This window comes from Lycium barbarum, chromosome 6, assembly GCF_019175385.1.
Source record: "Lycium barbarum isolate Lr01 chromosome 6, ASM1917538v2, whole genome shotgun sequence".
Taxonomy (NCBI): domain Eukaryota; kingdom Viridiplantae; phylum Streptophyta; class Magnoliopsida; order Solanales; family Solanaceae; genus Lycium; species Lycium barbarum.
Window position 1 is genome coordinate 5,569,050 of NC_083342.1, and position 26,532 is coordinate 5,595,581.

General features: G+C 36.2%; 2 protein-coding genes across 5 annotated transcripts; both read right to left on the bottom strand.

Annotated features, from left to right (window-relative positions):
• Positions 1 to 2,665: 2,665 nt before the first annotated feature.
• LOC132600597 (protein transport protein SEC23 D-like) lies at positions 2,666 to 6,942 on the bottom strand. 2 transcript variants are annotated; one of them, XR_009567264.1, is made up of 3 exons: positions 6,789 to 6,942; positions 3,773 to 3,987; positions 2,666 to 3,404 (listed from the first exon to the last, which is right to left on the bottom strand). XR_009567264.1 is itself a non-coding variant. In XM_060313872.1 (3 exons), exons 1-3 carry the CDS (start codon positions 4,770 to 4,772, stop codon positions 3,304 to 3,306), a joined length of 417 nt encoding a protein of 138 aa, XP_060169855.1. In that variant the 5' UTR covers positions 4,773 to 4,956; the 3' UTR covers positions 2,666 to 3,303. The 2 variants fall into 2 exon arrangements, 1 of the variants encoding a protein (XP_060169855.1); XM_060313872.1 differs by lacking the exon at positions 6,789 to 6,942 and adding an exon at positions 4,672 to 4,956.
• A 4,030-nt stretch (positions 6,943 to 10,972) lies between these two features.
• On the bottom strand, positions 10,973 to 23,832 carry LOC132600598 (protein transport protein SEC23 D). Of its 3 annotated transcripts, none has more exons than XM_060313875.1 (14): positions 23,414 to 23,831; positions 20,699 to 20,758; positions 20,067 to 20,120; positions 19,805 to 19,977; positions 19,496 to 19,682; positions 19,137 to 19,282; positions 18,905 to 19,059; positions 17,465 to 17,546; positions 17,262 to 17,377; positions 14,818 to 14,913; positions 14,079 to 14,202; positions 13,260 to 13,537; positions 11,761 to 11,975; positions 10,973 to 11,663 (listed from the first exon to the last, which is right to left on the bottom strand). In XM_060313875.1, the coding sequence occupies exons 1-14, from the start codon at positions 23,739 to 23,741 to the stop codon at positions 11,452 to 11,454; spliced, it is 2,226 nt and encodes a 741-aa protein (XP_060169858.1). In that variant the 5' UTR covers positions 23,742 to 23,831; the 3' UTR covers positions 10,973 to 11,451. The 3 variants fall into 3 exon arrangements, with proteins under 3 accessions (XP_060169858.1, XP_060169859.1, XP_060169857.1); XM_060313876.1 differs by lacking the exon at positions 23,414 to 23,831 and adding an exon at positions 22,419 to 22,715; XM_060313874.1 differs by having other exon boundaries at positions 17,262 to 17,546; positions 23,414 to 23,832.
• Between the last annotated feature and the right edge of the window lie 2,700 nt (positions 23,833 to 26,532).

Sequence of the window (26,532 nt, forward strand, 5' to 3'; positions counted from 1 at the left end):
GCGCGGATTGTCCTTCTTTTGGTTGGTCTTTAAATTTTGTCCCGATCTTTAAGTTTTGCCCTTCGCTTGAAAAGATAGCCGAAAATACTAAATTTTTGGGTTTGAACCCCCGCTCAAGCATACAAATAGAAATGATTTCGCAAGGCAAGACTTTGAGAAAAGACTGTCTTAAGGTCGGATCCGGCATATATTGTTTTAAGGCATAACTAAAAGTTTGTCTTATAAGGCAATCTATGTTGGATCCGACATAACTAAAAGTTATGCCTTAAGACAACTTATGCTGTCTCCAACAGAGGTTGCCTTAAGGCATAAGTAAGCCTTAAGGCATAAAAGTCTGCCTTATAAATTGCCTTAAGGCATAAAATTTATGTCGGATCCGACATAACTTTAGTTATGCCTTAAGGCGTTTATGCCGGATTCAGCATAACTTTTTCCAAGCCTTGCCTTGTAAAATTATTTTTTATTTTTATGCCGGAGCCGGTGTTCGAACCCAGAACCTCAGGGTTTCTACGCAAAGGGCAAAAAATAAAGACCAGCAATTTGAGGGATAAAAATTATAGACCACCCCAAATGAGGGGCATTCCTGCGAATTGCCCCAATCTTTTTCCTGAGCAAAGCTCAATAAGAAAAATACTGGACTAAGGGGTTTGTGGTCCCGAAATGACGTGTGGTGTCTCCAAAAGTGTCCGGTCTTGAATTCTTGTCCCCGCTAAATAAAATCTTTAGAAAATGACGGGAACTTGAAAAAAAAATTGTTGGGAAGAAATTTTGTTGCCCATCAGGCATAAGTTCTAACTTTTGCCTATAAGGTAGAACCTATGATCAATTAAGCAGTTCACTGTCTTGAAATATCCTAAACTCCTGCCTTCTAAGCAAGAGCTAGTTCTGTTGTTTTGTCTTATGAGCAACATAAACTTCTCTATTGCGCATTGGCCATAAGTTGTAACTCTTGCCTATAAGGCATGACTTGTGGTCAATTGAGCAGGTTCGTTAAACTAATTTATGTCCATAACTTATGTCCCATGGGCAATAAAAGCTTTGACTAGCGAGTTTTCTGAAGTGAAAGCTATTTTAAAAAAAAATAAAATTGTTAAGCGGGGCCAAAAAAAGAGGCCATTTGTGAACTTAACCTGTGTGGTCTAGACAACAGTTTTTGTAAAAATTTCACGCGGTTGATGTTTGGCACCATCATTTTTTTTTTTTGCATATATATCCACTTCAGATATGGCAATGCCTAAAATTAAGCGTGATAAAATCAAAATGTCTGAAGTTCAGTTATTTTTGTCTGACTTGAGCCATATGTTAAGACTTTATTAAGGCTAACTTCACACATACTACAAACCTAAGTTACTCGGACTCGCCTAAAATTTCGTTGGGTGCGTGTCGGATCCTTCAAAAGTAGTGTATTTTTGGAGGATCCGACACGGGTGCGGCAATGCTTTCGAAGAGTCTGAGTAACTTAGCTACAAACAGCGTTTGTCCCGATGGGACACACGTGCAAAGAAAAAAAATTTAAAAGCGGGTCCACAGGTTAAATGATGGTGTCAAAATCGAGTATCTTTTCCAAGACACTGAAATTTAAAATTATTTTTCTTTTTGAAAATTAAGATGGTTTTCATCATTTTTTATTTTTTTTTGTGAAAAATCTTTGGGATCGTTAAAGTGGTATGTTTTACAAAGAAATGAGTGACTCAACTTGAAATGGTGAAAGACGTATTTGAAATGGTAAAGTTTAAAAGTTTAAACATGTCATTACTCTCAATATATTTGGCAGAGTCTGTTGAATTGGCTGGAAATTAGCAGAGCAATTGAGCACTGGGATGATGAGGTCAAGTGGATGACTTCAATGATCAAGGGCAGAAGCCCTAGAAAATCTATACTTGGATTTCTATTTGCAGCTGCAACCTACCACATCTGGATGGAAAGGAACAACAGAAGATTTCACCAGAAGTCTAGCGATAGAATTGCTATACTTAGAGAGATTGCCTTGCAAGTTCACATTGCAGGACAAAGATTTTGTACATGGAAAACTGAATTAGATAGGCTGAATAGTTATCCCTCTTAGACCTCTGAGTTACTGGCCATGTTGGCGCACTCAGAGTTTATAGTATAGATTATATAGGTTTGTTTTTTATTAATGAGATCCTGCTTCATAGTCCAAAGCAAGCGGGTGGCTGTACAAAGATCACTTTGGTTGAAATACAATCTTTCAGTTTTGGCAAAAAAAAAAACATGTCATTACTAAATTAATGTCAGAATTTCATATTTTAGAGCATTTCTATATGTCAGTTTCAGACCTGTTAAACTTAAACTTATCTATTGGAAGATTTGTCACTTCAGTTTGATTATAAAGATGATTCTGAGGTCAGGCAAGTTCCTAAGAGCAAATAAATAATTACCCAAAGGTTGTGGTAGTGTGATAAGTACATTTAAAAGTTTCGGGTTTGAGTCCGGAAAATGGAAGAATCGCCTTTGGTATGAAACATTTTCCCACCAAAGAGAGACTTCCCGACATAGATTCGAATTCATCAGGCCCCAAAGTGAATACCTGACACTAGGCGGAAAACCAAAAATAAAAAAGAAGAGAGTATAGTTCTTCCCAGATTGCCTATTGTAATTTTAAGTGCTGTAATAAGAGCGCTATAAACTCATGCAATAAGAAAACTTACCATTTGCCCACCAAAAAAAACACTTCTTAGCAAGCATTCATTGCTAATTTTAAACTAGTTTGTTTGAACACTCAACTTTGTACTTCACAAGAACAAAAGCATAGCTCAACAGAAGGGGAAACAAGTACAAATTCCCGTTGCCAGTGCACCAACAGAACCAAATGTAAATGAGAAAAGAACAGAAACCTGACAACAAAAAGTTCTAGTTCAGAACACAAAGTTACTTCTTCTATATTGAAGGTATCAACAAAAGAAAAACAGTTTGAGCCGGCTTCTGGTACAAAATTTGAATGAGTAAATCTACTGTCTTGGGGTGTGACACATCGATAGAACTGCTCTGAGTAAGTCATATAAGATTGCTACATGTGACCCTTTGTTGCAAAAGTTTTCTTCACATGAAGCTAAGAAATGCGCGCTTGTTCATTATTGTCAACGATATAACTGTTTCTGATCTAATTGTACAGTAAGTTCGAAGGCATTTGCTTCCTGTCATAACCTGCAGTACTGAAGGATGGACGCAACTTATTTCAAGTACTCCAACGTGCTTTGGTTAATCTCCTCTAGGAATGAAACAAAACCCATGACACTTGTGAAGCCACTTCCTTCAACATCTTGTTCCTCTATATGATTATTCTCAAAACGCTTTTGCATCCTCCTGCCCTCCCTTGATAAATGAAAGTTTCGGTGTGATACACCTCTCTTGCTTCAGCTTGTTTATTGTTGTTCTTAGTAGACCTGGTTATCAACATCAAAGTTTCACATCTCAAAAATGCACACACAATATGGACCAAGTGATAGCTGATGTAACAACAACAACAATGAAAAACCAGTGTGATCACACAAATGGGCTCTGGGGAGGGTGGGATGTACGCAGACCTTATCCTTGCCTTTGTGGGGTAGAAAGGTTGTTTCCGATAGACCCTCGGCCTAACAAAAGTGTTTTTCAAAACAGGTTCTAGGAATATAAAAGCAAAAAGCTATGATGAAAATATTGAAGAAATTGACAGCAAAAAAAGTAAAGATAGACAAAGTAAAAGAAATAACAATAGTAATAAAATTGGAGAATAAGATAGCGTAACAATGAGAAGATATTCGTTACTTACAGTCCTGAGGCGGTGGAAAGGGAAGTGAAGGGTCTGCCGTCGAAGCATAGAACACACTGAGATTTGTGGATGCATCAAGGAAAAATATTGGACTCCCACTTGTAATCAGTGCAGCCCGACTCAGGGAATGTCGAGGATATGCTTGTTTGTCCAGCAAGGCATATGAGGTTAACAATGCATATATGGCACGATTAAGAGAAGAAGGTTCTAGTGCACTGCATCAAAAGTCCAAAGTCATTACCAATTAGATTTACCACCCATCACACCCATTCCAATGCATTCCAAGTCAATTCCAACATACGTTCATGATTATTAAGTAGAAATTTAACATTCTTAACCTAGAGTTTTCAAGAAAACTTAATTAAAGGGATTCATGACTAAGGCTTTAGGAGTTCCTCTTCAAGTCCAGACCTTTACTACAAGATTGGAGCATTACCAGGTATGTAGAGTTTCTATCTACGTGTGAGAACATCTTTGTTCTTCCCGCGCCACGTTCTTCCATGAAAGTACGAGATTATATCAAACTAGGGTTTTAACCATGTTCATGATAACCCTAAGTACATGTACCATGATATACTATGTTTGTATGATTACTTCGTTATTGTGTTCTTAATAGTCCCTTTTGATTATTGAGAATCTGTCCGCAATCCATGAAAATCCATACTTTGTATTCCATGGGTTCTTACATGCAAGTTATCAAATATTATGTTTATTTTCATGAAAATCCTACATGTCTCCAATGTTTTCATACAAATTATATTATATATATCACCTTCATGTTATAATACAAGCAAGAATCATGTTTACAAGCAAGTTATATAATTCATGGGCTACTAAGCCAATTATATCCATGTTCATGTAATTTGGGAGTTGCACAGATTACCGAGAAGGTTTTATACCTGAAACTACGTATGCCAACGTAGGATAAGGATCGCTCCGCCCAGTAGGACGATTCCTTCATATATTCCCCATTGAGGGATTTGGATCCATTCATGTTCATGTTCACATCTTGTATCCCGGCAAGGTACAGGATGACTTAGCTGGTTGGGTAGATATCAGACACCACGCACTAACGTGGTGGTTACATGTCGGTTATACTAATGCTCTCCCACAGATACTTTTCTCATGTTATATATACTTTTCTCATGTTATACATACATATATATATATATATATATATATATATATATATATATATATATATATATATATATATATATATATCTGTGTGTGTGTGTGTGTATGTGTATTTACGTTCATGCTCCTGATCAGGTTTCAATTTCAGTTTCAACCCTTATTATGTTATTTCATGTGTCATGTCTATTTCATTCAGTTGCTTTACATAGCAGTACATTCAATGTGCTGACGTCCCCTTTCTATTGCCCCGGAGCCTGCATTTCACGATGCAGGTACGGACTTACAGGACGACACATCTGCTTGGTAGGATTTGCTTGAATCAGCTTGTTGGTAAGCCCCATCTTATTCGGGGTGTTATCCTTATTTATTTCCATGTCATGTTTAGCAAGTTAAGGTATGCTGGGGGCCTTGTCCCAGGCTCCCAGCAAGTATGTTTTGCAGTTCAGATTCATGATAGACGTTTCATAAACTAGACAGTCAGTTATGTCAGATACTTGAAGTTGTGTAGCCATCTGTGGCTCAATTTATGATATTTCTGCATTCACGTTTTATACAAATATTTTATTAAATATTACGACTTCTCATGTTTTATTAAGGCTCATCATGTTTCATGTTATATTCCACTCATGTTTATGCCCCATGTTGATTCAACAAGCCATGTGGTTCGCTCGGTCACATGCAGTCAAGCACCGAGTGCTGTGTTATGCCCGGACCATGATTCGAGGCGTGACATCTACGTACCAAACGACCACTAAGCGAAATGAGGCGATTCTTTGAACCACGAAATTCACGAAAATGTAATACCAAAGGAGTTTAGAAAGTGATATATATTCATTACACAAGATACAATGCAAGTGAACTAAAACTATTGTAAACTTCAAAATAAGATTGGCAATAATACTCAAAATTATTACTTAAGTAATTCTTTTTTCAAGGGTGGCTCAAGGGGAAGGCAGTGAGGTCTTTGCTTTTTAATTTTTTAAATTAATAATGAATTTTACGATTTGATATTCGCTCTGACAATATTGAAGTTTGTACCAAAATTAGAAACATAAAATAAAAATGATTATTAAAAAAGGAAAGAAAAACTCTCAACTTTTTATAGTAGAAATTTTAAAATTTTGAATTAAATTACTCAGATCTTCATAATAGTAAATAAAATTTTAAACAACAATGTCCTAAAGTTGTTTTACAAATACATGGCTAACATCTTATTAACTTGAGTTAATCCTTACTAATATAAATAATAGCAACAACAGGAGAACATCTAGAGCATTTTCACAAGTTTATGCACATCTTCATTCTTGCACCTCATTTTTTTTTTTTTTTGATAGGTCATTCTTGCATCTCATTTCTTCATAATACAATTATTTTTTTCTTTAACCCCTTTTTCCCATTAAAAGAATTACTATACCATTTGTTGCTTGCCAGGTTATTTATTACTACAGTCAATTTAAGAACTTGGAATAATTTAGCATTTCACCTTATTATTATTATTATTATTATTATTATTATTATTATTATTATTATTATTATTATTATTATTTTTAAAAAAAGAAAAAACTATAAACCCCAACAAAGCTCAGTAATGAGAAATAAACATGACACCATTATCACTAAAATGAACACTCTACTATTACAACAAGATCATTCTTAATACGATTTTAATCTGAATACTCTTTATTAACTAAATCCAGATTAAAATACTTTCACAGGATAGAGCCGTCATCATATGGGAAGCAAATACAAAATGCAAATAAACTCAAGAACATCGTAACACATAGATAGTCATGCTAAAAATATTAAAGGCTTTAGGGTTTATGTCTAAGGAGAGATTAAGAATTGGAATTGGAAATTAAGAGAAAGGAAGGGAACTTACAACTAGATCGCCAAAAAATTGACTGAAAATGCAACTTAGCAGAAGAAGAACCATAGTCTGGGGTTATTGAAGCATTTTATGGGCTCTTTGATATCAGCCCAATCCTTTTCGTGAGCAAAGCCCAACTAGAAAAGTACTGGACTATAACACTCTGTTTGGATAGTTGTTTCCCGTGGTACATTAATGTACAGTATGGTGTTGTATTGTATTGTACTGTGTTAATGAACACAATGTTTCGATAGAATGTATCGTTTGTTGTGGTTTAATAACATTTGTATTGTTTGCTTAAACTGTATGGTATTGTATAATAACTTGTAAGTTTACTAAAATACCCTTAACTCTTAATTAGAAATTAGTTTATACATCAATAAAACTCGGATAAAGGATAAAATAAGAACTTCAAAAATAAGTAGGTAGTGGGTGGGGTGGGTGGTGTGAGGTGGGTGTTTGTGTGATGAGGGTGGGAGTGAGTGGTTGTGGGGTGTGGTTGGATGGAGGGTGGTAGAGTGGGGTGGGTGGCAGAGGGGTGGGGTAGTTGGGGATGGGGTGAGTGGTAGGGTGGGGGTGGGGGTATAATGGAGAAATGAAATACGTAGCCACGCAAAAATTATCAAATCCGTGGTTACAAAAATTGAACATTTTTATGGTTATATAACCATGAAATTACAACAGGTTTACAACACCATACCACATAATTTTAAGAACAATGAATACAAACATGGTTTCATAGAAAACCATAAATTAATGAACCACGAGAAACAACCATCCAAACAGGGGGTAAGGTATCCCTGTTTCATTTTTTTGCACGGAATGTGTTTCAAAGGCACTGGTCTTTGATTTTTGTCGTTCGCCTAAAAACTCATGATTTCAGGTTCGAACCCTCGCTAAGTCAAAAATTAAAATTGCCGAGCAGAGTTTGGACAAAACTCTGGCAAACATCTGCTTTAAGGCCTAACTTTTGTCTGAATAGGCCTAATTTTGCTACAAACCTGTGCCTTGCGATTTTTTTTTACTGAGTTGGGATTCGAACCGAGAACCTCGGGGTATTAGGTGAAGGGCAAAAATTAAAGACCAACAATTTGAGGGGCAAAAATTAAAGATCAGTGCCTTTGAAGGGCAATCGTGCAAATGACCCTCTCGTTTAGCAGGAAATTGCAATCAATGGACCTTAAAATATAGGTGGCATTGAACTTGTGACGCGGCAAGCTTTCAAGGTCAAAAGTCAAAATTTGTTAAGCGTAAAAAAAAAATCATGGGGCAAGCATGGTCAAGGTTCAAGGCTGTCACGCCCCGAACCATGGCCTGGGCGAAACAGGGCACTCAGTGCCTTACTGCTGTAACCGAGCGAACCACATGGCTTGCTGAATCATCATGAGGCATAACATGAGCGGAATATAACGTGAATGCATGATGAGCCTTTATAAAACGTAGTAAGCCATAATACTTAATGAAAATACTTGTTTAAACATGAGTGCGGAAATAACATGAATGAGCCAAAATGGCTATACGACTCTGAATGTCTGACATAACATAACTGACTTGTCTAGTCTATGAAACCTCTAACATAAGTCTGAACATGGAAAACATACCCGCTGGGACAAGGCCCCCAGCATACCTTAGATGCATAACTAATCATAAAACAAAAGTTGACCAAACCTCGAATGAGATGGGGCTAACCAATAAGCTGATACGAATGTTGTCCTACTGAGCAGATGTGTCGTCCTATATATCAGTTCTGCATCGTGAAATGCAGGCCCTCCGGGCAATAGAAAGGGGACGTCAGCACTTTGAATGTACCGGTATGTAAAACAACTGAATGAAATAACATGGGACATGAAATAATAACGATAGGAACTGAAACCTGGTCATGAACATGAATACATATATTTATATATAACATGGTAAAAATATCATAGGTAGGGAGAGCAATAACTTATAACTGATCCATGGTCTGGTGCTTGCGTCCCGTCAGTAGAACACTCAGTCCTTGCAAGGGAACATGAGATTTAATAAAATATGAAAAGATCCAGTCATTATGAGAGATCGTCCGGGATATGGGTGGAGCGATCCTCAACCTACGGTGGCTACGTAGTTTCAGGCTATCTGAAGCCTTCCTCGGTAATTAAAGCAACTCCCAAAATCATGAACATGTAAAATAAGTGGCACTTGCTGCCCATGGTTTTCATGAATATAACTTGCTTGTACATGGATATCATAAATTATAGCTTGCTTGCATGAACTTGTAAAACATGTATAGTATTTTCTTGAAAATAGCATAATATATCATAAACTAGCATGCATGAATCCATGGAATGAGATATATGGATTTTTCATAGATTACGGACAGATTCTTAATAATCATAAAGAAATATTAAGAACTCAATGATGGAATTATAACAATTCATACATAATGTAATCATGGACATGGACCTAGGGTTATCATGAGCATGGTATAGAAACCCTAATTTTCGTAAAGAATCATAATTTATGGATTATGAGGCGTGGGGAAGAACAATGATGTTCCCACACGTAGATAGTAACTCTACATACCTTAGTCGCTCCAAAACTTGAATTAAAGACTTGAGCTTTGAAGAAGATTTCCAAAATCTTGAACTCTTGAACCTTGAGATGGGTTTTCTTGAAAACCCTAGTTTTAGGAATGATGATTTCTTGTTTAGATTGCAAGGATATATATTAGAATTGACTTGGAATAATTAGAATAGGCTTACCTTGGTGTTCTTGATGATGGAAGAGGGAAGTAGGTCGTTCTAGGGCTTGAAGGAATGAAAAATAATGATTTGAACTGATATGGACGAATATATACTGTTCTGGAAAATTAAATTTTACGTCCAGCAAAATACTGGCCATATTTTGAAATACGGTCCGAATTCCGTATGGACTGCACTGCGTCTCTTCAGTAAAATGGTCATAACTCTTTGCACAGATGTCTGTTTGACCCCCATAATATACCGTTGGAAAGGTATTTCAAAGCTCTACAACTTTCATCAAAGAAGTTTTCCCAAATTCCAAATATGTTTTGAAATACGGGCCGTATTTTAAAATACGGTCTGTATTTAACAATGTAACATCCAAATGCCAAATTCCAGAATGCTCAGAAATCCTTGGTACCAGTTTACGACTTGAAATACAGGTCGTATACTGAATTACGGTCATTGTTCATGGGCGTAAACCTCCATCTTACAACTGAAGAGGAAATTTCAAATTCCCACATTCTTTATCTGATTTTCTAAGTCTAGGATCGTGGTCAAAGCTTAGGTTAAAGGTACGGGGTGTTACAAAGGCCATACCCCTTCAAGGTCATTCTTGTAAATCACCCAGAAAGTTTTTTCTTCAACGCATAATTTAAATATATCTTTTTTGAAAATTAACATGGTTTTCAATAACCATTATTTTGTGAAAATTGTACTGTAGTTATTGTTCTTTTTTCAGACTGCCTATCATGCTTTATATATTACTTTGTTATGGCTTTCTTTATTTTTGGTTATTTCCTTTGCCGACTGCTTTGAATTGCTTTCTTGAGCCGAGAGCCTCCCTACCTCTCAAGGTAGGGATAAGGTCTGCTTACACTCTACCCTACCCAGATCCCACTTTATGGGATTACACTGGATATGTTATTATTGTATTATTTTGTGAAAATCTTTTTCGAAAACCTCCGTAATTGGTTATGATGAAGAAAATTGGTAGAATTGAAGCGCACAGGCTGGGAATTGTCAAAATGGTATGTTTTAGAAAGAAGTGAGTAACTCAACTTCAAATAGTAAAAGACGTGATATTTTAAATGGTTCAAAAGATTTCTTGTTGTTAATGTGTCGCATTTGCTAAAATAATTTCAAACTTTATATTTTGTAAGCATTTATATCAGTCTCAAAGTTTGAAGATTTGTCTTTTCAGATTGATTATAAAGTTTGATGATTTTGAAACTCGAGCAAGTTCCTGAGAGTCTAAATATAGTTGCCACCAAAAGTTGCGGTGAGCTTGTAAGCAATCCTCCGTCCTTAATCAAACGTCTCGTGTTCAAGCCCGCCCTAGGAATGGTGTCGCCTTAGGTAGGGATTGCTTTAGGTAGGGATTGCTTTACCCAAGTTAGGAGATCCCAGCGCAAATCCAAATTGGAGAGCTATTAACTCGCGCATTAAGGAAACTTGCCAATTTTCCCACAAAAGAGAACGAAAATCTCAGCAAACATTCATTGCTAAAAGACTAGTTTGTTTGAACATTCAACTGTGTACTTCACAAAAACATAGCTCAACAGAGGGAAAAAAATATTCCCGTTTTGCATGTGCCAATGCACCAACAGAACCAAATGTGAAAAAACAGAAACCCTGAAAACAAAAAGTTCTAGTTCAGAACTTTATCAACAAAAGCAAAACAGTTTGAGCCAGCTTCTGGTACAAAATTTGAATGAGTAAATCTACTGTCTTGGGGTGTGACACATTGGTAGAACTGCTCTGAGTAAGTCATAAAAGCTTGCTGCAATGCTTCATGTAACCCTTTGTTGCAAAGGTTTTCTTCACGTGAAGCTAGGAAATGCATGTTTGTTCTTTGATTATAACTGTTTCTGGTCCAATTGTACAGTAAGTTCGGAGGTGCCTGCTTCCTGTCATAACCTGTGTACTGAAGGATGGATGCAACTTCTTGCAAGTTATTTCAAGTACTCTAACGTGCTCTGATTAATCTCCTCAAGGAACGAAACGAAACCCATAACACTTGTGAAGCCACTTCCTTCCACATCCTGTTCCTCTATCAGATAATTCTCAAACGCTGTTGCATCGTCCTGCCCTCCCTTGATAAAGGTAAGTTTCGGTGTGATACATCTCTCTTGCTTCAGCTTGTTTATTGTTGTTCTCAGTAAGCCTGGTTATCAACATCCAAATTTCACATCTCAAAAATGCACCCACAATATGGATCAAGTGACACCTAATGGAACAATGAGAAGATACTCGTTACTTACAGTCCTGCGGTGGTGGAAAAGGAAGGGAAGGGTCTGCTGTTGAAGCGTAGAACACAATGAGATTTGTGAATGCATCAAGGAAAAATATTGGACTCCCACTTGTAATCAGTGCAGCCCGGCTCAGGGAATGTCGAGGATATGCTTGTTTGTCCAGCGAGGCATATGAGGTTAACAATGGATATATGGCACGATTGAGAGAAGAAGGTTCTAGTGCACTGCATCAAAAGTCCAAAGTCATTAACAAATAGATTTACCACCCATCACACCGAAAAATTGTCAGCAAAACAAAATATCACCATAAAAAGAATCACGCTCAGCAATTAAACATAATGTTGGAAGGCCATATGTTCTCTCTCTTCTTCTTTCTTTTAATGTAGCTACAAATACTACGATTGTGTTTACTCCAGAGACAACACATAAAGTTCTCTTACTTACACCACCAACATAAAGAGACCCAATAAGCTGTTGAAGAGATGCTTAAGCAGAATACCAAGATAAGGTACCATCTCTACTTGACGAGATCTTTTGGAGTATAGACGTAAATACTACACAAGTGTCGCTCCAGAGAATGAAATTTCATCTTTTATTAGGCCACAAGTTAATGAAGAACATATTGAAAAGATCTCGTTAAGCAGAGAACTTGAAGAGACTTTCAAAGAGATTTACATGTTCAAAACCCCAAAGTTACATAGAAACATATCCTTATATATGAAAATTTACCCAACGATTTATATGACAGGTCAGTCCATGAATGATATTTCAAAACCATGCTTTTGTAAACTGGGGAAGGGAAGAGAAAAGTACACGATATTCCCTTCTCATGTTTGCTTTAAGAAAAAAGTAGAGAGACAATTTCCCTTTCAGGCCCACCAAAATTTTCCTCCCTTAAAATCGTGCGGGGTCCACAATCTCAAAAAGAGTAATTCAGTCCCCAGCTATTTTTTTTTAAGCAAATCTCCTTAGTCCCCAGCTATTTATCTGGCCCCTTTTCATTAGACTAAGGTTGTTCATCACTCTCTCGCTCTTTCTTGGAGATCTTTAATTCTTTCTGATAAGGTTTCTTCATAAAACACTTAACTCCCAACTTCGAAAACCATACTGCTATCTTATCCCATTGTCATGGAGCAGAAGTGTCTAAAAGCTCCCTTCTCACATTGCTTCTGCTAGAAGCCTTTCAGGTCACGAATCGGTTCCTCGCTCCTCTTTTCCTTCTTTCTACTTTCCTTTTCTCTTCCTTTCCTTGGTTTCCAAACATACAGTTAACCTAAGATGCATCCTGCATATCTCATTTCCAGTTGAAACTTAAAACAAGTATTATCAGTAGCTAAATTAGTTTAGTCCAATGTCATAACCTCTACCCTACCTCCAATTTAACCCTCTACTTACAACCTCCCCCACAAAAAACAAAAACAAAAAAAAAAAATATCGAGAAATAAGTAGATGAAACTCTAATCTTATCAGCTAAGCAAGAGAATAACCCGCTTGGGATATATCAATACCTATAGAGACACTGAAGATATATTCGGTAGTCAGGATGCACGCCTTCTTCGTGTAAACGGAGAAGAGGATTTCGTAATAGAGCAAAAACCAAACGGGGCAAAGGTTGCAGTTGAGGACATTGGGAGAATGCAACATCAATGTGAACGCCTGTTGAACCTCCATGCCCAGACTGAATAAGTTTGCAAGCATCATTATACTGAGCCGTAAGAATAACAAGCCAATCGTGAAGTAACATTCTGCCCTCTCGAACGCCTTGCTCCAACGAGGCTAGAATAACCTGAGAAAAAGGAGAATTATCAGCACAGGTAAAACGTAAACTTAACCTGCAATTAAGAAAGCATGATTTGGTATTCTAATAATTTGGGCCAACTATAGTATATAAATCAAACAAGGAGAGACTTGATAGGTTTGGTCTTATACAGATGAAATCTAGTACTCTACCAAATATTTTTAGCTTACATTGATTTGAAGCATTTCAATGGTTCCTTTCATTTTATCATATTTTAGCCTATCACAAAAAGAAACTTTTTTTTGTGTGAAGTTTGTAATATCTGCCAGCTCGTGATATCAAAGTATTAACAGGTATCATCCAAATGAATTTTGGTTGTTATATTGGAAATAACTTGAGCTCTTGAAGTCTAGTTTCCAACTGATCAAACAGTTCGCGAGGTTTTCAAATTAATGCATTTAGGTAAACTACCAAAAGTGAAGCTAGTTCATCCTAAGTTGCTATAGTTTCACTTCAACAGATCAGATAGTCCAGTTAATAGCCCTCACGATTTTGGGTTTAAAGTGAAATATGAAAGTGTAAGACATACCTTGTGGACAAGTAATGAAAGCACCACTTCAGAATCAACACTGTCATAAATCTCATTTATGCTGTGAGCTACTCCAAACTGAAGAGTTCGAATCCTTAATCTCCTTTTGAGAGAATGCTTTGCTCTGCACAAACACATCCACTGCTCAGACCATATCTAACAGAAGATGCTTCATAAGAGTATCCACCAGCAAAAGAAAAGCAAAAGGAGTTATTCCTTGCTCAAAGCTAGAGTACTATAAATTTTTGAAAAAGTTTTAGAATTAAAAGAAAAATAAGGTAAAGAGAAACCAGGGTAATGCAACATAACTAAGAAATGGACAGATCCAACTGCAATTCCAACATAACTAGAACCACCATCCCTTTGCTGTCTTCACTAACAAGTTCACTTACATAATTTTAAATCGAATCACCTTTTACAGTGACCAACTAAGAAGTGCCAAACACCACATTTAACATGTCGCTCCTCAAATATCCACTGCTTAAACATTTACGCAACCAACCAGGAAACGCAAACTAGAACCAAACTTCTGCCAAGCCACTTGTCCAGATTCAAAATATAATGACATACTTTATGGTACTTCATACTTGTTTTTTTTTTTTTTTTTTTTTTGAGTTCTACTAGGTGAATCAATTCTTAAATATATAAATAAACTAATAAGAAGCACGTTACTTTGATGGTCACTGCTACCGGAAAGGTAGTAAAGCAGCAAAAAGGCCACTAGTAAGAACACCCTTACCTTGTAGAATTTGACCCTACATTTGCAAGTTCGTCTGGTGGGACAACAACAGTATACTGAAAAGCAATTTGCAGCATAGGCAATTCTCCAGTATGCCTGCAGAAGGAAACCATTCTTGTCTAATGAGTAAAAAACCTGGCTCAGCATTCGCAAAATTAATGCTTACAAGATGCAGAGGAACACATAAAGAAATTGCCCCAGAACAGCAAAAACGTATATAAATTTGATGAATTTTGAAAATGATACTCACAGTTATCAGTAAGTATCTAGCAAACTTATTTTTTGATAAACCACAGAAGTACACATGAAGATAGTTCTGCCATACATAAAGCTATACAGGTATGTTTCAGACCTCCCAAATCTATGCAACAAAGAATTTCTTTACACCAGAAAAATAAAATGAGATTTTGAGCATACATTTCAAAAACACTAAAATTGGAATACCACTCGGATTATCCGCATTCTTCCATTAATATGAAACTTTTTTTTTTTTTTTGAAACTGGTAACATCATTAATATGAAACTTTTCCACATAGTTATGTCTTCTATTATAATAGACGATGAAAAAGTTGTACTCCCTCCGTTCCACTTTGTTTGAAACTATTTCCTAATTACTCCGCCGGTCCAAAGAGAAAGACATATTTCTATATCTCCTTAATGAGAAGTTTTTCTAGCCAAAGAAATGTTATGACATGTTTAAAACCACAAGTTTCAAAAGCCTAAGTGTTACAGCCACACAAATGTTATGGCATATTATTATTTTCTTATGGCATGTTATGGCATATTCAAGACCACAAATTTCAAAAGTCATCCTTCTTTCTTAAAATCCGTGTCGAGTCAAACTATGCCAAACAAATTGATACAAATATAATTGTCCGCTATGTGGGTTTCTGCCAAAACGTCTTTAATCTACACCATCTTAGCTCTGTCTTTATCAAGTCCCCCCATCCTCTTTCCTCTTTCATCAAACCATCCCTTCTGATGTTTCCAGTTCTTGCATGAGGCCTTCACTGTTTGTTTCCACTTTGCAGTATCGTTTGCAATACCACTTTTTCAATTTTCCCTTCAGCAATTTAAGTTTGCACATGAATCTCAAACTTCTCAGTATTCCAAACCCCACACAAACACTTCGCCAGTTCCTTAAAGTCTTTACATCGTTACGTAATGATCACATCTTCTCGAATCTGAATGGAGCTGGTTCCCTGTTCATTTGTTTATTCCTCCACTATCAAGGAGGGTAAGCCAATGATCCAATATAAGTCTAGGAAAGGCTTACTGGATTGAAATGGAGAACTTTTCCTTCCCCACACGATATTAAAATTTTGTATAATGCAAGTTCTTCCATTTCCGCGCATGAAATTTGCCTCCAATAACGGCAAATCACTACTTTACCGTTCAATATAACAAAGACCGCTTCAATGGAAAGTGCAGAGATTGTGAGAAAAAGAAGTGCAGATATTGAGAAGTAATTTGGGTTTGGATAGTATACTGGTGGCCGTATCAAAGACTACTAACGTAGTTATCAAAAGTAGGTAGGTAAAAGGTGGGCTTCTTCACTTGGCTCGCAACAAGGGGTGATATAATGGCTAAAAGTCTAAGGAAGAGGAAGATCACATACACTAGTTGGTGCTTTATGTGCAAGTGCTCAGGTGAAGATGCCGACCATCTCCTTCTTCAATGTCGGGCGGCCTCGAGATTATGGTGGAAAATTCCGGGTTTTTTTGGAATAACTTGTGTGATGCCAAGCACCGTGAAAGATCTATTGTTTAGTAGGAATTATGGTAAGTGGACGAAGAGACGCAAGGCATGGAACATTGCTCCACTTAGCAGTTATGTGGATCATTTGGAGAGAAGAATAGTAGAGCTTTTGAAAGAACAGAGATAAATGTTGTACAATTGAGGAATAGCCTCTTATCACGTATCTCCTTTTGGTGCATCCATGAGATCCCATTTGTATAGAAAATTGGGTGTCAGTCATAGAAAATCATATCTATTTGTATGTTTTCTACTTTTGGTATACTTCTTGTATACGAGTGTTATTGTGCCCAAACATTTAATAAAATTATTAATTTATCAAAACACAAAAGTTGGATTTTTAGAGGACGATCACATCAATTAAAATTGTTAGTAAATATAATTTGTCGAACTAGTCTATGCTATATACACAATGTTAACTTAGAACCATGTCAAACTTTTCGAAATTGTACCAAAATCAGAAGTCACAAAGATATTGGAATGGAGAATATAATACTTCTGAGATGTCAATAAGACCAACATACAGCTTCGCTAAATGGGGCAATAGCACTACTTTTATCAAAGATGCAAAGAGATCTAGTATCAATTTTCTAGTCAAGAGAGTTCCATGTAATCTTTGTGTATACGTGAAACAATGAGCATAAAACTTAATTTGAAAAAGGAGTACAAAAAAGTAGAAGATGTCTTACCTGGAAAATCCAACATTATTTGCAAATTCAAAATCGTACGCATATGTAGCGAAAGAATCACAACAAATTATGTGCTGGACATTTTCATATTGTGGATCTGGGAAGAAATGCCCATACTGTTGGGAAATAGTGCAAGTATTATGAGCCAATCGAGATAGTAGAATAAGAATCAGTGGAATCAAAAGGCTAGAAGAAAATCTTACAGAATGACTCGGTTGAAATTCCGACGAAGTCCTCAGCCTTAGGACACAATTAAAAGCATATGGTCGACTTAACATACGGTACCTGTCAGAATTTCATTCTAGTGTTATGTAAACAGATTAACCTAACTAACATCTGGAACCAAAAAATGCTTATTAGTGGTGTGTCAATTTATACTGTTAAAAAACAGTTATTTACTCAACAAATGACCTGTCTATGATAAGTCTATAACCTAATTCATCCCTCAGGTATGACCTAAGGCTTACTAACAATCCTTTATACCAATACCCCGTTAACACAAACCCTTAGATTCGCAAAACTTAACAGGAAACATCCATTGTTTAACTTTTCCATAGGAAAAACGGCTAGTTCTCAGAAAGCTGCTTTCCTGCTTTCTTTTTATTTTTTTCTTTTCTTTCGCCGTTACTTATATATATGATTTAAACTTGAGGATTTATCTTACCCAAACAAACTGTCATCTATTATTTAAATATGAAAAATCACAAATTCATCATCTGAAATCCCGCGGGGGTATAGAGAACAACACTAAAACTGAAACTCAGATATGTCACAAAAAATTTCATCCGCTAATCCCCAACACAAGAAAGAGTAAGAAACTGTCACAAAGTGCTCTGAGTTCGCTAAATCCAAAAGTCATATGCCAGTTTTCCCCGCCATAAGAACCCACATTAGAAGAAAAGTTTAGCCACTCAATAAACAGAAAAAACCATCCAGGGGTAGCCAACCCTAAACCATCCTCATAAGATCACATAAAACTAAAATAGCAAAGAGCCCCACAATGGAAAGCCTAGGAGTATGACACATATCCCAAAATTATCGCAGCAGCTTCCTGAATGGCAAATCAAACTTAAGCAATTACTAGCACACCATTATTGGAGAGAGATCTTTGAAGTAGAATCAAGGCACAATCACGGGGAAGAGCTAAAATCGAGAAGGATCTTAGGATTTCATGCCCTAATTTGAGCGTTGAGAGAGGTTGGCGCACAATTGAACCTCCTAATTTGAATCCCTAGTTGATGAATCAAGGAATCAACAAGGGGAAACATAAGTGTGCGTATGGTGAAAGTTAAAACCAAGAAAGCTTGTTCGGCAAGAAGAGAGACCCAACCGGATATTCTGCAGAATGTAGCTGTGACGGGAAGCAAAAGCGCAACTTTTTTCAACGATGGGTTAGATTTTTTTGTCTAGCAGGACACTTTCATTACAAGAGAATGAACGTGTCCATTAAAAAGAGACAAAAAGTTAATCAAGGGATTTTTGAGTACAGTTCTACAAACTTGAGGGATGTATTGTGCTGGTGGGATTCCTTTCCTTTTTTTTTAGTGGAGCAGAGGGGGGGGGGGGGGGGGGGAGCAGTCATTTAAAAATTCACCTACATTAAATATTCATAGCAATACAATAGTAGCAAGTGGGATACTCACATGTCTTGAGGAAGTGTGGAGTCATCAGTGCTCGTATAAAAAAATAAGGAGCCTCCACTCTCAATACTCAGAAACTTCAGTGATGCTAAATCAGTATACTCATTTGTCACAGCAAATATGTCTACACAAACACCTGATTGAACAGCCACGGCAGCCTATTGAAATATATTTTAATGCTTAATGTTCAAATGTAAATTAGCTAAAATCAATAAGCCACAAACTATGCTAGTACCAGATCTTTATAGAATGGAGTTTGTTCAGGAAGTAAAGCTCGATCCGCATCCTCTCGTCTACTAGCGTACTGCTCTCCGTACCGTCTTGTATCTAGTTGACCGGCTCCAATATCAGGCGCGCCCGAAAGAAAAGCAAAAACTCTAGCTGCGTTTTGATTCGATTGGGGAAACAAAACAAAGGCACTGAGTATCATATCTTTGAGCAAAATACTATGAAACTTCTACTTTAGTGGAAACATTCTCAGATTACTGTCCACACTGGAAAAAGGCTGACCCAAACGGTAACAGAAAGCAACCTAACTATAGGTGTGTCATTCACTGCAACTGATGCAAAGAAAGAAGTGTGAAATTTCCATACCTAATGCAAATGTATTTCCATATTCCGATCCAAGATAACTGAAAAGGGCTTCCATTGCAGATCCAAAACCCCTTCCACCCAGGAAAACTCCATCTAACCCTTGACCTGCACCTGAATTCCTTTCCCATGACGTCGTTGGCCTCAAAGTTTCAAGTGCTGACGCTATGCGGTCCTTACAGGTATCCACCTACAATAAATCACTGATTTAGGGCTACTGCATGCTCATCGATTTTGACATTGAAAAAGTAAACACCTTTACGCTCCAGATAGAAAAAGAAAAGCATTGGGAAAGAAATCAACCAAACGTACTGGAGCTAAAAACGACAATAGGGGCATGACATCCTGAAGTTCCATAGACACGGTACCATCAGAATCATGAGGAATGAAAACATTCTTCACCACTGGAATGGGGCCTTGAACATCATACAAACCTATTTTATGGCTGAATGTGGCCAAGCCAAATAGTGATCCAGGCCCAAGAGCTTGATCAAAAGACAAAGAAAACAGAAATTAAACTTCCCTCTTGTAGAAAGTATAAACTTACTGTTCAAAAGAGTCATCAATAACCAACCTTCTAAAGCAGCTAAAAGAGCACTTTTAACAAGTTCCAAGAACTCCTCTGATGCTGCATAAGAACTTATCACTGTTAATAAATAACAGCAACACTCTCCATATCTACTTACCACAAAATGCATCACTTCTTAATGTAAAACCTAAGATAGTTCTCAATAGAAATACAGCACGCAAAGTGAAGAGTGATGTCAATAAAATTTAACTATGATGGTGCATAAACATATACAACAACAACATCCTTCAATGTGAGTTGAATATTTTATCCATGATAAGAATCTCAATATTCCATCCTTCAATGTGAGTTGAATATGATACTCAACGTATATAACCAAACAGCTATGAAACCAATACCCTTTAGCTGGGTGGTTCCAAATATTAACCTAACTTGATTTATAGTTTAAGGATGTTCCCAACAAAATTGTTTTACTTGGAAACTAAGTAGAAATGTAGCACAAACCACATTTAAAAACTTAAAATATTCCAGCAAATTAACAATCAAAAAACAATATTTCAGCAAATCAAAGTCAGAAAATTTCTTCAATGCTCAAAAAGAAATAATGTTATAGTCCCTACATCATTTAACTATCATAATCAAATCAAAAAAGCAATAACAATAACCCAGAAACTTACAAGCAAGATCAACCGCCGCAACATACACAGGCCGCGCCGGCATTTCCTCAGATTCTTCCACTACACCATCCAAAAACAAGTAAATTCAAAAGGGTGCATCTGAATTTCCAATTCCAAGATTACATAAAAGAGTGTCTTCAAATACAAAATTCACATCAAATGGGTACCCAAAAACGAGATTTACAGTAAAGGGTATCTGAAATGAACACTTACTGGGCAATTCAAGGTCAATGAAGGAAGACACATTCTCCGGGCAAAATTCAAAAGGGTGCATCTAAATTTCTAAAATTACATAAAAGGGTGTCTTCAAATATCAAAATGTACATTAAAAGGTGCATCTAAATTGCCAAAATTACGCAAAAAGTGTCTTCAGATACAAAAATTAACATCAAATGGGTACCCAAGAACCAAATTTTCAGTAAAGGGTGTCTGAAATGAACACTTACAGGGCAATTCAAGGTCAAAAACAAATAAATTCAAAAGGGCGCATCTAAATTTCCAAAATTCCATAAAAGGGTGTCTTCAAATATCAAAAATTACATTAAAGGGTGTCTGAATTAATCAGTTACTGGGCAAGTCAAGGTTAATGAAGGAAGATATATTCTGAAATTACACAAAAACGGTGTCTCAAATAAAAAATTCACATCAAATGAGTACCCAAAAACCAGATTTACAATAAAGGGTATCTGAAATGAACACTTACTAGGCAATTCAAGATCAATAAATGAAGATATATTCTAAAAAAAATTGAATAAGTCAAGATATATTCTAAAATTACACAAAAGGGTGGCTTCAAATATCAAAATTTACACTAAAGGGTGTCTAAATTGAGCACTTACTGGGCAATTCAAGATCAATAAAGGAAGATATATCCAAATGTACATTAAAGGGTGCATTTAAATTTCCAAAATTGCAAAATGGGTATCATCAAATATCAAAATTAACACTAAAGGGTGTCTAAATTGAACACTTACTGGGCAATTCAAGATCAATAACCGAATACACATTTTCGGGGCAAGATTCAGGTAACGAATACCGAGTAATGGCCTGATTAGGAAGTCTATTAAGTGTGCCACAAAGTGAACAAGTCCAAGCCCATTGTTCTTGTTCACAATATGTTTATAATAAGCTCAACAATTCTCACATCTCGGTAATTGGTGACCGTCCAATCCAAAAACCAGATTTACAGTAAAGGGTGTCTGAAGTAAACACTTAACTAGGGAAGGGTCGTAGTGCATCTAAATTTCCAAAACTACATAAATGGGTGTCTTCAAATATCAAAAACTACACTAAAGAGTGTCTGAAATTCACACTTACTGGGCCATTCAAGATCAATGAAGGAAGATATATTCTAAAATAACACAAAAGGGTGTCTTCAAATATCAAAACTTACACTAAAGGGTGCATTTAAATTTCCAAAATTGCATAATGGGTATCTTCAAATATCAAAATTTACACAGAAGGGTGTCTGAAATTCACACTTACTGGGCAATTCAAGATCAATAACTGAAGATAATTCTAAAATTACATAAAAGGGTGTCTTCAGATATCAAAATTTACACTAAAGGGTGTCTGAAATGAATACTTACTGGTCAACTCAAGATCAATAAAGGAAGACATATTCTAAAACTACATAAAAGGGTGTCTTCCAATGCAAAAATTCACATCAAATAGGTACCCAAAAACGAAATTCACAGTAAAGGGTGTCAGAATTTAACACTTGGCAATTCAAGATCAATACAGGAAGACACATTTCCAGGCAAGATTCAGGTAACGAATAACGAGTAACGGCCTGATTAGAAAGTCCATTAAGTGTACCACAAAGTGAACAAGGCCAAGTCCATTGTTCTAGTTCACAATATGTATTATAATATGCCCAACAACTCTCACATCTCGGTAATTGATGACCGTCCGAACCATAAACGGGTGGGTTACCGTTTTCATCGTTTGTTGCAAACGGTGAAACTGTTACTCCCCATGGTAAACCTGATTCTTCTAGTGCATCTTGGTCACCGGGAAACTGGATAATAGTTGCACGCACCGCCATAAGGGCGTGCGCACTGTTGTGAGCTAAATTTCCTAAATTACATAAAAGGGTGTCTTCAAATATCAACATGCACATTAAAGGGTGTCTTCAAATATCAAAATGTACATTAAAGGGTGCATCTAAATTTCCAAAATTACACAAAAGGGTGTCTTCAAATATTAAAATTTACATTAAAGGATGTCTGAAATGAACACTTACTTGGCAATTCAAGATCAATAAAGGAAGATATATCCCAATGTACATTAAAGGGTGCATCTTAATTTCCAAAATTACATAAAAGGGTGTCTTAAAATATCAAAAATTACACTAAAGGGTGTCTGACATTCACACTTACTGGGCAATTCAAGATCAATAGAGCAAGATACTTCCAAATGTACATTAAAGGGTGCATCTAAATTTCCAAAATTACATAAAAGGGTGCATATAAATTTCCAAAATTGCAAAATGGGTATCATCAAATATCAAAATTAACACTAAAGGGTGTCTGACATTCACACTTACTGGGCAATTCAAGATCAATAAAGCAAGATATTTCCAAATGTACATTAAAGGGGCAATCTAAATTTCCAAAATTACATAAAAGGGTGCATATAAATTTCCAAAATTACAAAATGGGTGTCATCAAAAATCAAAATTTACATAAAAGGGTGTCTGAAATTCACACTTACTTGGCAATTCAAGATCAATAAAAGAAGACACATTTTCGGGGCAAGATTCAGGTAACGAATAACGAGTAATCGCCTGATTAGAAAGTCCATTAAGTGTGCCACAAAGTGAACAAGTCCAAGCCCATTGTTCTTGTTCACAATATGTATTATAATAAGCCCAACAATTCTCACATCTCGGTAATTGATGACCGTCCGATCCATAAACCGGTGGGTTACCGTTTTCATCCTTTGTAGCAAACGGTGAAACTGTTACTCCCCATGGTAAACCTGATTCTTCTAGTGCATCTTGGTCACCGGGAAACCGGATAATTGTTGCACGCACTGCCATTAGCGCGTGGGTTTAGTTGAAAATGGAGAAAATTGTTGAGGAATTTTTTTTTTTTTTTTTTAATTTTGGGGGGGTTTTAGATGGGTGTAGGATAAGGGCGTGCGCACTGGTTGTGTATTTTAGTGGGAGGGGCTTCTTAATTTCTGTTTAAGTGACACATGTAATGAACCAATGATGAATTGACACGTCGGATGCCAACTAAGAGGCAGTCCACGTTTGATTCCTTTCTTTTTTTTTTTTTTTTGCCTGATGGCAAAATTACATTTGGGTTTTATTTTTATTTTTTTAAAACTTGTTTTTATTACATGGGGTGCAAGGGAAAGAGATATAAGGTACGGATTCGAACTCTCACTAATAAAGTAAAAATTCTGATAGTTAATTAACTGAGCTACTACCCCTGTTTGGATGGTGGTTTCCCATGATTCATTAATGTATAAAGATCCCTATTACATTTGGGTGAACTTATAACTCCAGCATTTATTTATTTTTGTAAAATTTTGAATTATCATAATCTAAATTTCATTATTTTTTTCACGGAGTTTGAACTATGATGGTGTCAAATTTCATGAAAATCTCTTGGAGGTTAAGCAGATAAAACTCCAATATTTTTTATGGAATTTTGAACTATGCAATTTAAACTTGGCTTTTCATGAATTTTTTAACCGTACTCAGATCTCAATCATTATTATTGAACTATGCAATTCAAACTCCAGATATGATTTAAACTACGTTCATCAAACTTAAAGAAGAGTTTAAACTACGTTCGTCAAACTTAAAGAAGAGTTTCTAAAATTTGAATAATGTTAGTTCAAACTTCATGTGACATACCAGCGTGAGTAAAAAGTGGTCGGTTATTCACTCATTTTACTATTAAGTTTTACAAAAGAAAATGTAAAAATTAGCGTAGATGGTCACTTGTTGGGCTTCTTATTAATGTTTAGCCACCATTTGAAATGTAATTGGAAAATAGACATTTTAAGGCAAAAAAAATATTTGGACAAAATATTCCTAGCTAAAACATGGAACAACTCTATCATAGGGTGCTGCAGTTCAACACTTTGACAAGTTGAACTCCAACATAACGTGCTAGATTGAAAATTTTCTATAGTTACAAATGTGATGGAAAATTCTCGGAGTTTTTGTTTTGTGGCACATTTCAAACTCTAGTAATTTCTCATGAAACTTGAAACAAGCATCATGAGTGAATGATGTTAAAGAATAATTCCATTCGTGATACCTTGTGATAAAGTTTTGAAAAATTATCATAAAAGAAATAATGATTAAAAAAAAAAAGTCATTTCACTAATGTTAGCTCTTATGAACTTGTAAGACATGACATTATTCTAAAAATCAAACAAGTATTTCTATAAAAAAAAAAAAAAATGCGATAAATGAAACTCCAAGACTATGTCGTGAAGTTCAACTCCAGAACTCAGTCATGCACTTTAGTAAGAATACTTAGAATTGCATGATTTATTCACGGAGTTTGAACTATGTTGATTCTAACTCCAACAATGTCTCCTGGACTCCATGTATCCCAAGTTGCGCTGCATATATATGAAGCTTAAACGTATATGTTTTTTAATCTAGGTTATGATTGTTAAGATACTATTTTTTTAATTAAAAAGTGACCAAGGATTAATTAATTTGAAACACTGCTAATGCTTGGTTAGCGGTTGAACACAAAAAATTTCACCTATTGTTTTTGTTGGACAGCTTTTTAGTAAATGACTCTCTTTTGTTTATGTTGCAAGTTATTGACCTTTTAGACTATCATCTGGAGATCACTTTTGAGCGAACTAAAAATCTTATGAGAAACATTAAAGCAAGGTCTAAATTTGATAGAAGCTAGACGATGTTTAATATTGTATCATTTTCAAGGGTTAATGTTGCACGATCCTTAAAAATAGGAACAAAATCTAAATCCTGGCCGATCTACAAGAATGACTTTGGAGGTGACTGATCTTGAACTTTTGACCTCGCTTGCCATTTGCTTGAAATAGTTTCCAAATAACTGTTTTGCGCCTTTGAGCCCGCATAGAGCCTTTAATCATACCATGAGCAAAACTTCAAGTTTATCTAGTTTTAATTTGTGACCTTGAAGGTTTGTCTAAGGAACAAGTGGCACTTAAAGTTTTAAGGGGTGGTTTGGTAGGGGGATAAGTTATCCCATATAAATGTGACTGGGTGGGATAGGATGGGATAGCGCATCCCACCCTCTACATAGGGTAACTTAGCCCACCGTTTATCTCATATAGATAGAATTGGGTGGGATACCTAAAGAGTTATCTCACTAACCATACATGAGATAATTCCAATCCTATGGCACTAAATCCCATCCCGTCCTATCCCTCCTACGTACCAAACGACCCCTAAGACCACTAATTCCAAGGTTATTGGGTGTAATTTCCTACTTAAAATCTGACATCTGTGTTACATAGCAAGTTGTAAATCCTAAAGGCCCTTTTCTAGGCCTAATCAACATTTTGTTGCACGGATTTCCCTTCAAAGGCACTGGTCTTTAATCTTTGCCCTTCCCAAACTGAAGGGCCATGACGGGCACCCGAGCCCTACCTGCCAAGCATCGCTAAACATGCTCTCCTATCATGATCATAAACAAGAGTGGACCTCGGGGTTCACCAGATGAAAATCTGCGAAATCATATGAGAAATATGCTGAAAAAGAGATGAGCCCAAGAAGACATATTGTACAACTATGCCGAACAAAAACTGTGCAAGCCGACAAGGCCGTTGTGAAGTACTATACAACAAAAATATAGGCCGAAGGGGCC